General features: G+C 48.1%; 1 protein-coding gene across 1 annotated transcript in view; it reads right to left on the minus strand.

Moving 5' to 3' along the window:
* PLXNC1 (plexin C1) overlaps nt 1–12,042 on the minus strand; it is a 174,063-nt gene that overhangs the window by 21,504 nt on the left and 140,517 nt on the right. Inside the window, exons 22-23 of the mRNA XM_066368633.1 lie at nt 5,786–5,963; nt 2,621–2,724 (exon numbers count right to left, since the gene is read on the minus strand). Coding sequence (XP_066224730.1) covers nt 2,621–2,724; nt 5,786–5,963 — 282 coding nt within the window. The remainder of the gene's footprint in view (nt 1–2,620; nt 2,725–5,785; nt 5,964–12,042) is intronic.

Genomic DNA, 12,042 nt, shown 5'->3' on the forward strand with positions numbered 1-12,042 from the left:
CCTAAGCAGATAGGTGTCTAGCATGGCCGATGTCTCCAGTGAAGACTGATGTTCCTTCTCTCCTGACAGCTCCCCTCACCCTGCCTTGCAGACAGCCGTGGTGGGTCCTCGTTTTCCCTGCTGGGGTGGCTTGTCCCGCCTTTCCTTACTGGCGGTGAGTGGACACACCCCTGTCCTCTGGGGTTCACTCCTTGCCCACCAGGTTGCCAGGGGACACTGAGAAACCCAACCAGGGTGCCCAGCTCTCGTCGCATAGCTGAGCAAGGCAAGCACATTAGTCAAAAGCACCGAAGGCGTGCTGTGCTCCTTCCGAACTTGCTGAGACAGGTTGGTTACCCAGACGCACTCGAGCAGAGGCGGAGACGGCTGCGGGTCTGCAACCTGCAGTTCCGGCGATGCCACAGAGAGCTCCTCTGCAAGCACTCTGCCGACTCTCCTGCCCTTCTCTCCATTCGGTCGCCCCTGGAGCAGTGCCTCCCGCAGGGTGGCCCACCAACAGGAACCTGTACTTTCAGAGAATTCCCTGGGTTTGTTTTATCATCTCCAAAGCTAAAACCAGCAGCTCTTGGCAAGATGATACCAAGATTGGGAGGTCTGAGCTGCCGGAGGGCGTGCCCAGGAGCCAGGTGTTATTCCTCAGCTTTCTCAGCGAGATGCCCTCCAGCAAAGGCTGCAAGGGTAGCACTTCCCAGCTGCCACCCACAGCAACTATCTCCAAATTGCGTGTGAAACCCACTCAGCTAGAGAGCCCGGATGCGGTGGTCTCTGTTCCTGGCTGTTGTGCAGAAAGCCGTGCTTGAGGAACAGTCTCAGCTTCTTCCTGGTCGAGGGGCAGCCTGGCCGGGGCCAAGGCCTCCCGGGTGCAGACTTGTCTCCCTGGGACTTGACGGCCTTGAAAGACAGGGGACACGAGACCCTCGCAGTGGCCTGGGAAGCTTTTCCTCCCGTCTTCTCCGTCTCTAGATGAGCACCCACATCTGTGCATCTGCCTGCCACCCCGAGTGCCATCCTGACCTGTCCCTCACCCCAGTCTCTCTCCCATCAACATGGCTTGTGGTATCTACCTCCTGCCTATCTCTGAACCCCCCCCCCCTCCACTGTGGCCCTCTTCAGAGTCTCTGTGTCACTTCTGGTCCGCACCATCCCTCACCTGAAACTCTCCTAGTGACGGCCTCTAAAGGGTTTCTGTACGTCCAGGTTTGCAGCCCATACGCCCCTGCCCCACGCACGGCCACAGTCATCTTCTGGAATGCACATCTCCCAGATTAAGCTTCTCCAATGGCTTCCCACTGCTCTTGGGATAATATTCGAACCTCTGAAGAAAGTGACTGGGCCTATGTGAGCGGCACCTCCCCTTCTCACTCCGCCGCCCACGTCTCTGGCCTTCCTCCTCAGGAAGCTGTGGTGTGTACTTGTTAAGCCACAGACCTGAGAGCCCAACTACCTGGATCGAAATCTTGACACTGCTACTAACTGTTAGTAAACTTCCTTGAGCCTCATCATTCCCAACTACAAAGTGGGTTAGTAATAGTAGCAACTCATAGAACCACTATGAGGTAGAAGGTCAGCACCTAGCCCAGAGGAAGGGCTCCATACTGTTGTTATTTCTAAATGCCACCTTGCTCCTCTCAAATTTTCGCCAGTCCGAAAGTACTTATGTGGAAGAACACGCGTGTTCTCCCATCCCTGCTAGGTATGCTGGCACCCCATCCCAGTTAAGTTCAGATCTCAGCGTGATCATAGCTTCCTCCAGGAAGCCTTTCCAGATGTTCCAAGCCACAGCACTATTCCAACATAAGGTGTTGCCTCATTCCTTACTTCCTCTCCCCTTCTCCATCCTCTCTCCCGGGCTATAGGGTCTGTGAGGTCAGGAACCTGGGCTCTGTTCCTCTCGTAAGCATCCCTGGCCCTTAGCACACAGTAGGTATATAACAAAGATTTGGAGAATGCTGCTGAACAGCTCCCATTATTCCAGCGTGCTCAGGAACCTTCCCTGCCTCCTCGCTCCTGTTCTGTGCAGGATTCTCCAGCACTCAGATCTCTAAGAGGTTACATGTGCCCCTCGTTCACGCTCACGCAGATACCCAGCCTATGGGTCAGGGGCCAAAGGAGATATCGCTGAGTATCACAAACAGGAAATGTAGAACTTCAGAACAAAGGGCTCTACACAAAAGGTGACACCATCTACCGTGAACACCAGAGAGCGGGGAGGCTTAGGGCTCCACAGGCTTTGTTCAGCGTCAAGCTAACTGATAACTCTTCCAGGGCTTTGCTGAGGACCATGCTGGGAGAGGCCAGAGAATCTTGCAGAGGTGAAGTTTCTCACCTACACTGCAGGATGGACAGCAATCTGCTCACATGAAAATCACAGCTTCTGGAGAGGGGAACCCGGGGGGACCAGCCGACCATGAGAGACAGTGATTCACAAGCTCTTCCACATCAATAACTAAGAAAAACTTCTGCCCCAGAGAAAAGCACTCTGCAAACTATTCCAGAAAATGGCTGGGAATCCTGGTTTGTTTGTTTGTTTTTAAAGAATTTACAAGGTACCAGAGATGACCTAACCTAGTCAGGATTGGGTGGGGTCCTGGGGGCTAAAATTCGAACCCCTCGTTCTTACCTCGTAGTGGCCGATGGTATTCAGCTTGGTTATTCCATCTTCAAGAATCACAGAAGAACTGTCAATGTCCAGGAGTTCTTTCTGCCGTGTGCCCACCTGAAGCTCTGGAGAAAAGAGAAAGGGGGGCACTGTGTTCGCTTTGAAAATCACAATGAGAAATTTTAAATGCTGTCCGGTTAAATGCTGCCCCGTCACTTTGGCAAATACCGTGTAACAATAGATCGAGCTGAAATAAAGTGGTAAATACTCGTTTGAAGGTTTAGCGAAATGTAGCAGCCCGCCTGGCAGCCCGAGTTTTGTTTTCTTTCTGTTTTATGTTTAGAGTTTGACTCTTAAGACTTGTACTCTGAGGCTCGGCTTGGAAGTGAAGCCAAATATAGACAGCATCATGCCTCCTCAGAAGGACCAGCTCTTCAGAAAACTCTTAAAAAAAATTATTTATTCATTTTTAGAAAGGGAGAGAGAGAGAATAGGGGGGAGGAGCAGGAAGCACCAACTCCCATATGTGCCTTGACCAGGCAAGCCCAGGGCTTCGAACCGGCGACCTCTCAGCATTTCGGGTTGCCGCTTTATCCACTGCGCCACTACAGGTCAGGCCAGAAAACTCTTAAAGCAGATTTGTGTGCCCACATGCATGTGCCTGTATGCACAAGCAGGCACGCTCTGAGCTATCTTCTGTAGGTCCCTGGGTGGGGGCACTGGTGGGCTAAAATCCCAAAACACAGGGTTCAAACTCGTTCACAGGGTTGCTGACCTGTGCCCCAGGGTCAGCAACCCCTGTGGCCCACAGACCTATGTTTTCTCTTTCTGTGACCTGTGTTATGTTTTACTTATTATGTTAATGTCAACTCAGCACCAACATTTAATAATTGAGACATTGCACATAAAAAGGTGGACTTCTGCTCTCTTTTTAAAAAACTGAACCATCTGCCTGCCCTGGCTGTATAGCTCAGGGCAGTTTGTTAGAGCATTGTCCCCATATGCCAAGGTTGAGGGTTCGATCCCCGTTCAGAGCACATACAAGAATTAACCAATGGATTCATAAATAAGTGGAACAAATGATGTTTCTTGCTCTGTCAAATCAATAAAAATAAATAAAAAAACAAACAAGGGAGGGAGGGAGGGAGGGAGGAAGGGAGGGAGGGAGGGAAAGAAAGAAAGGCCTGGCCAGTTGGCTCAATGGTAGAGTGTCGGCTCGTCGTTTGGAAGTCCCAGGTTTGATTCCTGGTCAGGGCACACAGGACAAGTACCCATCTGCTTCTCCACACCTCCCCCTCTCCCTTCTCTCTCTCTCCTGCTGCCATGGCTCAGTTGGAGCACGTTGGCCCTGGGTGCTGAGAATGGCTCCATGGCCTTGCCTCAGGTGCTAAAATAGCTCAGGTGCCGAGCAATGGAGCAAGGACCCCAGATGGGCAGAGCATTGGCCCCTAGAGGGCTTGCCGGGTGGATCCTAGTCAGGCACATGTAGGAGTCTGTCTCTCTGCTTCCCCACTTCTCACTTAAGAAAAATAAAAAATAAAATAAAAATTAAAAGGGAAGGAAGAAAAAAAACTGGACTATCTGGCAACACAAACCATACAGGCCGACTGTCAGCTGAAGCTAAGTGGCACTGCCCCTTTAGATGGCGAGTCTTTTCCCAGTTAGGTTGGGCCCCATCATTTCCTGTTGTCCTAGGCGGCAGGCCCACAGCCCCGATTTATGATACTTCCTGCTTCTTTGAGCATCTGAGTTTGTGAGCCCCTGCAGAAGGGGTCTGAGCATGGCTGCTTCTGGTATTGGATTTCAATGCAATTTAATGGCTGGTTTCTCAGGCTTTGCCTTAGTTTTCTGAGGCAGGCCCTGGAGGTCGTTTGGAGGGTCAGCAGACATGCAGAAGCCTGGCGTGTCTGGTATGCTGTGTTCTGTCTACCGTCAGACTACAGTGTGAAGCTTCTGGTTGGCTTGCACTGTGCCTGCCTTCCTACATCAGGAATTGTGGGAGGACTCCGCTACCAACTAGGTGGTGGCAGGGCTGAGGCTGTTTTTCCTGTGTCCCCTGGCTCCATGTGTCCACCTCCTCTGCAGTCAGAGCCACTCACTCGTTTATGAGGGGCAGGCTCGGGCAAGGGAGCTGATGGTCTGGGTCACTCCAGGGTTTCCTGGTTGGAGCTGCCCCTTTGACCCTGCATCTAACTAACGAGCTACACAGGTCTTCAAGTTCCCAGCAGTCCATCCCACAGAAGCACACAGCAGAGGCAGCGGACAGGTGCCTCAGCCACTCTGCTTTCTCGGAAGCCAGGGAACCACCTCACGGCTTGCAACACGTTCACAGGGTTTTATTCCAATCTGCCAGACCTTGCCCCCAGGCTTCTCCCATGGCCTTTTAGCAGGAGCTTTGACCAGGAGGGCGGGCTGGGATGATTTTAATTGCCTGCTTACTCCAGGCTACAACTGTACAAGGAAGGGAAATGAACCTTGTTAGGCTGTCACTGCTGTGATTTTACTCTTCGTTCCTGTCCCATTATCTGCTATAAAATCCCATGACAGTCTCCTGCGAGGGCTTGCATGCAGCTCAACTTTAAAATGTTGATGAACATTTGAGTGAAGTGGAACCCTGTGAGCTGGCTCATGCATATGCTCTCCTTAGCAGTATACCAATAGAGCCCGAAAATGGATTCACAGCAGATGCTGCTCCACACTGGGGGAGGACGGAGGGCACACGTAATGTAGGATGAGTTTAGCAGAGAGGAAGATGACCTTTCCAGCGTGCTGGAGTTAACACCAAGAGTCTGAGCCACCCACTAATGATACATTCAGTATCACAACAAACAAATCAAATGCCAACGTGAAATGCAACACAGACACAGGGCATGGGGTTTACACCTTCTTGTACTTCCTGATGCAAGGTGAAACCATTTGGTGTCAGGATTAGCAATCTCATGAATCTGATTTACAAACATAATATTTAAAAAACCAGCCTCTTTGAAGGATTATACTTCCTAAGAAGAATCATGATGCTCTTGGGAGAGCAATACAGTCTATTGGCCCCTAGATGTGCCCTCTAGGAGCAAACAGACCAGATAAGCTTCACCAGATGGACGTTTCCATGCTGGGTGCCGGGAGTGAAGGGGGTCTCAGGGATGCTCACCAGGGTTTTGGGACACAATAGCTTCCACATCACCTTACCAAGACAAATTTCATTCAGCTGAAGTCCATAAGGAGAGCCATTTTTGCTGAGGAATGCTTGGAAAATCTTTTCTTTGGCTTGGCCTATAGTATCGCAATCAAGAACATTGACTGAAATATTCCGACAGACATCTGCACTGTCGTTTTCTGGGATCTTTTCAAAGACGACGTTTAATGCCTGCAAGAATATAAACAGGTTTCGAAGTTTATTAGATAATTGCAATCTGAAGGGTGTTCATAAAAGACACGAACCTCGGCAAGTCCTACTAATACCTCCGACAGAGCATTAGCAAACACCGCACTGCATTATACGACTTTAATCTTTTTTCCATAATCCATTCTTTTTGGGGATAATGGAAAGGAAAACAGCAAGTTAACTCTCATTATAGAGCAAGCATTGAATAAATATATCTGACAGTAAAATATCTATACTCATAAATATTCTAAAATTTTTTTAAATTTCATCCTAAAAAACCCCCACAAACTTGGAAAGGTTCCACAGTAGATGATGGCAGACTGGTGATTATCTTTTTTTTATTAACAGGACCACAGAGTCCCAGAAGTGAAGTTCCAGGTGACAGGAAAGGTCCCTGTATTGATCAGGTGGAAGAGGTCACTTTTTAATATGCAGCATTAATTATGGAAACATTCATCTCCCCTTCCACTTCCAGTGTCTTCAGTTAAACAGTTTCCCCAGCCCTCATTAAAGCACGGAGCTCCCCACCCTGCACTATTATCCTGGCATTAATTACTTTACATTCCAGGGCCATTACTTAGCGTTCTGTCAGTTACCATTCCCGCGTGCAGGGTGCAGCAAGACCTAGGGATCGGAGGAAGGGGGAGGGCCTTTGTGAATGTGTGTAAACACCCAACTAGGGAATATTTCAAAGCTAATTTAAGCGCTATTTCAGGTTTACTTCGTCTAAGAACAAATGAACACATCTAAAACAACAAAGTTTACTTACTACAGATCCTTGGGGGAACTGAGGCATGGATGTGCTAAGACTATTTTATAATCAGCATCGGTACAGCTTAGGTTCTAAGACACTTTGGTAACTATGGAGTCAGAGGGACTTGGGTAGGGTGTAAAATGCACAATTATTTAACGTTTTTGAGCCTGGTTGTGATAAAGGAATGTAAAATGATTACTAAAAAAATTTTTTTTTTAAATGAAAACATGGGAATCCTTACGGTGCAGTAACTGTACCTGCCTTCCAGTGTTGCTATGGAGATTAAATGAGATAATGCATGTCAAAGGCCTGACACAGGGCCGGGCTGCTGGGAAGGGCTGGATGATAATAATTGTGATGTTGCCCTGGCCGGTTGGCTCAGTGGTAGAGCGTCGGCCTGGCGTGCAGAAGTCCCGGGGTCAATTCCCGGCCAGGGCACACAGGAGAAGCGCCCATCTGCTTCTCCACCCCTCCCCCTTTCCTTCCTCTCTGTCTCTCTCTTCCCTTCCCGCAGCTGAGGCTCCATTGGAGCAAAGATGGCCTGGGCGCTGGGGATGGCACCTTGGCCTCTGCCCCAGGCACTAGAGTGGCTCTGGTCGCAAAAGAACGACCCCCGCCCCCGGAGGGGCAGAGCATCGCCCCCTGGTGGGCAGAGTGTTGCCCCTGGTGGGCGTGCTGGGTGGATCACGGTCGGGCGGAGTCTGTCTGACTGTCTCTCCCCGTTTCCGGCTTCAGAAAAATACACACACACAAAAAAAAATAATAAAAATAATAGTGATGTTATTATTTCACATGACTTACTGTAATTATTATTATCATCAGTACTGACATTTGAAACCAGAAGCCCAGTGGGCGTGGAGCAGTTGGACTCAGACCCCACACTCAGTATCTGTCAGAGGAAGGAGCCTGCTGTCAGCAAGCCAAATGGGAAGAACGTGCCTCTGAGGTCAGACTCCTGCATTCCATCCCAGCCAACCACTAACCAGCGGGGCACAACCACCAGCTCAGTTTTCTCACCTGCGAAGTGGGAATAACAACGGTAACTGCCTCTCAGGGTTCCTGCAACGATGAACTGAATTAACCGTGAAGCACTTAGAATAGTGCTCCGTGGCTCACAGAAGCTTGGGACGATAGGACTTACAGGTCAAAGACATGGGAAAGGGTCTTCTGAACTCAGGTGTATCTTCTCTTTACTGGCTTTAAATCTTGTGCCTACAATCCTGTTCCCAATGATGCAAGAGTCCACGTTGGTCCAGGCCTAACCAAATGATTAAAACTCTGAATCAGTGGAACCTGGACTCGGAGGCTCAGCAGGGACTTCAGTCTGGTCTGTGTCATTTCACGCCTCCTGGAACAGAGCTGCTTCATGCCTGCTCTCAGAGCACATCTGCGCTTGGGCCTGCCCCCCACTGGGGAGAGGGTATGCAGAATACCTCTCCGCTCACGAAGCCGGACACACTGGACCAGAGAAAAGGCAGGCAGTGCTGGGTGAGCAGGGCAGCTAGCCACTGAGTGGACTGTCTGGAGAGAACCAATGTGGCAAAGCCTCTGGCCAGAGTCAACTCCTTCACCTCCCTTTTTTAAGCAATATTTACTGAGGCCTCTGGAGACAGACAACCCGCCAAATGTATTTCCAGACATACATACTTTTTAAAGTCTTCTCAATATCTTGGCAAAGATGGTTGTATAATTATTATCCACGTTTTAGAATAAGGAAACTGAGGCTTTGAGAGGCCAGGTAACTTGCTCCAGGGACAGAGCTCCTAAGTGGCAGAGCCAGGAGTCAGTGCCATGAACCACTCGGTGGCAGGGCCCTCCTTCTCTCTGGACCGTCCCTCAGTCCTCCTGGTCCCACCTCCAGGGCCCCGGGAACCCTGTCTTAGATGAGGCTGTAACTGAAGTCCTGAGCTAGATCCCAACACAAACGTGGGTTCCAGAGGGAGGGGGAAGGGAGTCCGGCCTGCTAAGGTCTGAGCAGAGACACCCGTGTCTCCCAGTATCTCCCCACCAGCTGGTCTCCCACTGGGGCTGGCAGTAGTTAAGCTGTCCCACGGGGCTTCCCAAGACAGAGATGAGTGGAACACACCTGTTCGAGTGCGGCAATCCCAGCTGTCTAACAATTTTATAGGTATTTGTGAAATAACACTGTGCGTCTACCTACCTAAAGGGCACTATTGTCTTTAACAAAAACACCTCTTTATAGGCAATAAATGTTCTTAAACACATAACCAAAAGGAAAAAAGAAATCTCAACTGGATGTAAAATAATGTAAATGTGCCACTGCCTTCACAGCAAGATGGGTGGGGAAAGGGAAAATGACATTTTATGGCGTCCACAGGGAATTCTGAGAGTAAATTCAGACATAAATTGATTTGTGTTCATTTTTCATACTGTTCACACTACTTGAGGAAGTGCAGTCAGGCTCTCAGGGTGGGCCCTCTCCTCCTCCTCCCTCCCCCTCCCGCTCTGCCTCCCACTCTGCCTCCACCTCAGGCATAGCCTGCTGGCACAGGGCACACACCGGGCCTCTGGCCCCATTGCCAACTCACCCGCTGACCTTCAAGAACTGTGCAACCAGTCCCCCTGTGCTCCTCCCATTAGGGGCTGGGTGTAGGAGAGACCTTAAGACAGTCCTCGTTCTCAGAGAATGGACATTTTATTTGAGAAACAAAGCATCACCTGTGAAGCAATAGTCAGCCACCTGGTGCAGTGCTGCCGCCCTCAGGAAGTGCTCACAAGGAATCTGAGTGGGGAGGTCAGGAGGGCTGCAGGCCAGAGAGTAGGCCTCGTCCCCTCCCCCTGCTCCTTCCCCGCTGAGGGAGCAGGGGCAAGTCATTGCAAGAGCCTTGAAGTTCTCATTGTTCCTCTCTCAGAGGAGTGACAGGATTACTAAATAATAACACAAACTAATAGTGAATTAAGGAGTGCTTCCACTGTGCCAAGCACTGTTGTAAATGATGTGTATTTGCATATGTAAATCAATCTCAGAAACAACCCTATGACATGGAGTCTATCATTATTCCCATGTTTCAGAAACTGAGAAACTGAGGCACAAAGAGGTATTACCTTTAGCTTAGAAGAAGGATTTCAAAGGGAGAGACATCAGGGAAGGCTGCATGGAGGAAGGGACATTTGAATTGGGTCTGGAAAGAAGCTGCTTGTACAGAAGTACATGAGGAAGCCTCTGAACCAGGGAGATACTTGGTTTCAATTCTAAATTGACTGGTGAGCAGTGAGCCACAGTTTTCTACTCAGGTCAGGAGGTCTAGATAAAGTATCTCAATTCCTTTGGGTAGAATGGAGGGTGGAGGACTTGAAGAACCATGTTTGCATCTCTAAACCTACCACCTGACATCTGAAGGAGAAGCCTTGTACTATCTATAGAAATAAAAGGTGAAGAAGAGAACACTTCCCTTCTAATAAGGTTTTAGGTTTCTCATAACAATAGCCAGCACCTGGACATACAACCACAACCCGGGCTCACTAGCAGCTTAACCCAGCAGCCCTTCACACAACTTGGTGCTTTCAGATATTAAGGCAGAAAAATAAGGCTTCAGCAGGCAAACCTAGAAGCAAGAGGAGAGAAGCCTTCTTTTCACACTCCTCCCCCTACATGGGGGAAAGGATGACCGGGCTGCCTCATTTACTACTTGACCAATTCTTGGCTAATAAGGGCAGGGCTGTGTTGCATCCTTTTTGCAATGCCTTATAATACCTAGAAAGCAATTTTAAAAGAATTTGTTACAAACAAGCAACTTTATCATAAAAGGTCTTAGCCAATAATTAGTTTCATTAAACAAAACCTGTAAGATGTACTTCTAATTTCGTTTCAGAGCCAATAAAGGTCATGAAGAAAGTCTGGTTTTTATACTAGACTGAATGGGGGGTGGGGAGAAAGTAAGAGAGAGAGAGAGAGAGAGAGAGAGAGAGAGAGAGAGGCAGTGAACACTTCCAGAAGTTCAGCAGAAGCAGCATGAGCCCCGAGTTAGAAGTGCTAGTTCCAGGCAAGCTTCTGATCTGAGGATTTGCTGAAGCTGGAGCGGGCAACCCTGGGACATGGGGCCAGACGCCTCCTCCGCTGCTACTCCTGCCTGCTAGTCTCCCTTTTCTACCTGCCTTTTCCTGTCCCCACCCAAGACAAAGGACCCCAAGCTTCTTTGCCCAACAGAAAAATGAAGGAGAAAGGCTTTCTCCATTTTGAAGAAAAAAAAAATCATAAGTTAATGGAGAGACTGCCTCAAATTTCAGTTTCTCACACAAATTTTTTTATACTTGCTAGCATTTGCTCACATTTGTTCATGCTAGAATCGAGTGAGAATCTGTCTGATTTAGCCTCAAATGATTGATTTAAGTCGTTTAGGCTTAATACGAGTTTTTCACAGTTTTTTTTTTTTGTTTTGTTTTTTTGTTTTTTGGCAAATGCTCCGAGTTTCAGATTTATGGAGCGTGATAAGGCATTTTTACTGCTGTGTCCCCAGAAGGAGAGGATAACGATCAAGGCTTTTGGGGTTGTTGGGAGGGCGATGCTAGTTCTTTTTCTCTGTTATATCAAGCTCTAGATTAGGGCTGGCAAACTTTCTGTAAAAGGCCAGATAATATTTAAGATTTTGTGGCCTGTATGGTCTCTGTCACAACTCCTCAACTCTGCAGATGTAGCAGAAACAGCCACAGACAATAGTAAATGAACGGATAAGGCTGTGTTCCAATAAAACTTTATTTATAACAATGGGCAGCAGGGCCGTGTTTGGTGCATAGGCTCTTATTTGCTGATCCCTGCTCTAGGTAATAGTAAATGGAATGCTGATTTTGACAATGCAAGAAAAGACAAATCTAAAAAATGCCTTTATCTCCATCACGCCTTGCTTTGGAGGTTACCATTCTCTGAGGTGCGCGGGTATAAATAAGGACCCTTAATGATGAAGTAATAGTCACAGTTGAGCCACAGAGGAGAAGGTTAAATACTTTTCTATTTAGGTAACTATGTAAATGATTTCTAATTCTGTGATTATGGGTGTGAGAAGGGTATGAAGATGCAAGTCATTTAAGACATTTAATGTTAATTTTTCATTTTTCACTGCCTGCCATCAACAAGGGAATGACTTACCTAAACTGATTATAAAAAAAAATGGTTTCACTTCTTTGATCAGGAAGCTCAGAACAGTAACTACGGAGTTAGTAGTGGTTTCGGTATTATCGCAAGTCATAATGGAAATGATTTGCACTATGGTAGAAAGAAAAAGGCGAAAAAAAAAACTCAAGGATTTTAATTAACTTCACTGTTTCTCCACAAATGCTAGAAGTATTAAA

The sequence above is a fragment of the Saccopteryx leptura genome, chromosome 2, assembly GCF_036850995.1.
Source record: "Saccopteryx leptura isolate mSacLep1 chromosome 2, mSacLep1_pri_phased_curated, whole genome shotgun sequence".
NCBI lineage: Eukaryota > Metazoa > Chordata > Mammalia > Chiroptera > Emballonuridae > Saccopteryx > Saccopteryx leptura.